This window comes from Ceratina calcarata, unplaced genomic scaffold (assembly GCF_001652005.2).
Source record: "Ceratina calcarata isolate Rehan_Ccalc_2016 unplaced genomic scaffold, ASM165200v1 scaffold408, whole genome shotgun sequence".
Taxonomy (NCBI): domain Eukaryota; kingdom Metazoa; phylum Arthropoda; class Insecta; order Hymenoptera; family Apidae; genus Ceratina; species Ceratina calcarata.
In genome coordinates, this window is record NW_017164302.1 from 1 (window position 1) to 2,284 (window position 2,284).

Genomic DNA, 2,284 nt, shown 5'->3' on the forward strand with positions numbered 1-2,284 from the left:
TATTACTAATTAAGCAGCGACGCAACTTCGAAAAAACGCAAAACGAAACGACGCAGAGCGAGGTATTGGTGTATATACATTTCTCAGGTGTCGTTTATTACAGGTATTTACTGTTCGTTTATCGACGATGCTTTTACCTGGTATTCCGGTAAGCTCGGATGCATTAGAAGAGAGCTATGAACTTGGGTGATCTCTTTTTTCCTGAAGCTCTCGCGAAACTCTATTCGCCTCTCGATCACGCTGGCCCTTACGCTCGGTGGTGAGATTTGCACCGTATGACATAAAGCGAGGCATATCATAAAATGCCAAACGTCCGGCTAAAATAGTTTTAACAATTATGACAGTTCATAGGATTATGTAAATGAAACGAGAAAAAGGAACGACGTATCACCTCCCAGACGGTCAATCTGATCGCTTCCGCCTCATTCCCGCTGGGAGGCAACAGGTACAAGTGACCATCACAATCTTTCTCCATGTAATTCTTCCCGTTGATCGAGCAACGCCTGAACACCATCAGATTCTCGGTGAGCGTTCCAGTTTTGTCAGCGAATAAATAATCGACCTGACCGAGCTCCTCGTTTAAATCCGACGTGTTGGTCATCGCCGGCTGATCCGTCGCTTCGTCGTACATGTCTAAGTCCCAGCTGAAGAAAAACGAACTGAGGAATTTTTGTAATTCTGCAACGAGAACAATTAATCGGCGATTGTCAGCTGCTTTCTAGTCACGTGAATCGAGAAACGGATTTCATTTCACCGGACGGACGACCCCGTTCCCTTCTTAATTTTACGCGCAATTTTAATATGTATATACATATTCTGCACATGGCGAATGACTTAATTTCTGTTCACGATTTCTATTCAATCGCATGTTTTTATAATTTTATTTATATTGTATGAATGTATGAATGTATTTGAATGTATATGTATTATAATAAAAAAACTCTGGGACCTTTAACAGATCCAATAAAAATTTTACGAGATCAGAAAAAAAATAAGCCAGTAAGTAGAATTGTGATCTGAACAGAAATTAGGGTATTCACTATGTTACGAATAGACTACAGATTTTATGCAAATCGGATGTGCAAGATAAAATGTAATGAACGACGTTTTTTATAATTATAGGCACCATGTTTGATGTCAGCAATTTAAGCATTTTTTTTTAGTATAACTTGGTCACCTTTAGTTATTTTTGTATGAAAAAATTATTTTACACAATTAATTCATTGGCAAATATATTCATAAAGTTTAAAAAAAATTCCCAAAAATGATCTAAATTTTAGGCAGTCACACTGGTAAGTCCTCTTAATTATTAGACTGCACTTTTATGTAGAAAATCTGCAGTCTATTAATTGTAAAGATAATTTATTCATTAGTATAGAAATGCTTTTACCTATGGTAACGTACAATGATATGGGCACGGTGTAATTGTACAGAACGGTGAAGTTGAGAAAGTCTAAGATCACCGAGCCTACGTTGATGGACTCTTCAGGGCCGAGGTATGGCAATTTGTACGTCGATTGAAACACATTCTTCATAATGCAGGAGAATATCACTTCGAACGTTAATATCGTGATGAATAATAAAATCTGTTTATTAATAGACCTGCAATTAAATCCGATTCAGCACACTTTCTTACTATTACGAGACTGCGGATTTTTATGCAAACGATGGCACATATGATAGTAAAAAAAAAATTCACTTTCTATAGATATTTATTTTATTATTTAAGTATTGCAATTTGTATTTAATTTTGATATTTCTATTTTTTGCACGATTTTTTCAAAAACGCATAAAATCCGCAGTTTAATTATTATGAAAATTGATGGTAAATTTGATTTTAATTTACTTCTCGACTGTGGAGAATTTCGTGCTTCTGATCTTCGAATTGAGAGACAATTTGCTGTCGTGGCCGGTGTAAACCGCGCAGCCGACGATGTAGTCAGTGTCTTTCAATCTGGACCCACGGAGCAATAAATTATGGGTCGTTAAGTGTCCACTGACTCCATGTTGAATCGTATTCTTAATCTCGATTTTCCCATGGAAGCTGTACAAATCGGACGAGGGATGCTGGCACGTGATGAGAGCCTCCATAGACACAATCTCCGGCAAGCTGAGCCGAGTGATCGGCTTCGGAACCAGCAGTGTCTAATTCAAACATTGTGTCATCATTTTTCCAGATTTGTGCATTAAAGTTAGAATTTAATTAAATAAAAAAAATTAACCCTTTCGCTACGAACGGAGCACCGCACCGAAAAATCTACACATTGCCGACTATAATTATATT

General features: G+C 37.1%; 1 protein-coding gene across 1 annotated transcript; it reads right to left on the bottom strand.

The window, feature by feature from the left end:
* Positions 1-57: 57 nt before the first annotated feature.
* LOC108626517 (putative phospholipid-transporting ATPase IF) lies at positions 58-2,178 on the bottom strand. The gene is made up of 4 exons (XM_026814892.1): positions 1,847-2,178; positions 1,391-1,602; positions 392-678; positions 58-317 (listed from the first exon to the last, which is right to left on the bottom strand). The coding sequence occupies exons 1-4, from the start codon at positions 2,089-2,091 to the stop codon at positions 108-110; spliced, it is 954 nt and encodes a 317-aa protein (XP_026670693.1). The 5' UTR covers positions 2,092-2,178; the 3' UTR covers positions 58-107.
* Between the last annotated feature and the right edge of the window lie 106 nt (positions 2,179-2,284).

Coding starts and splice junctions, on each gene's coding strand:
- LOC108626517 (XM_026814892.1), bottom strand. CDS start 2,091: ATGGAGGCTCTCATCACGTGCCAGCATCCCTCGTCCGATTTGTACAGC. Junction 679..1,390: donor ATCATTGTACGTTACCATAG/GTAAAAGCATTT, acceptor TTCTCGTTGCAG/AATTACAAAAATTCCTCAGT. Junction 318..391: donor TCAGATTGACCGTCTGGGAG/GTGATACGTCGT, acceptor AAACTATTTTAG/CCGGACGTTTGGCATTTTAT.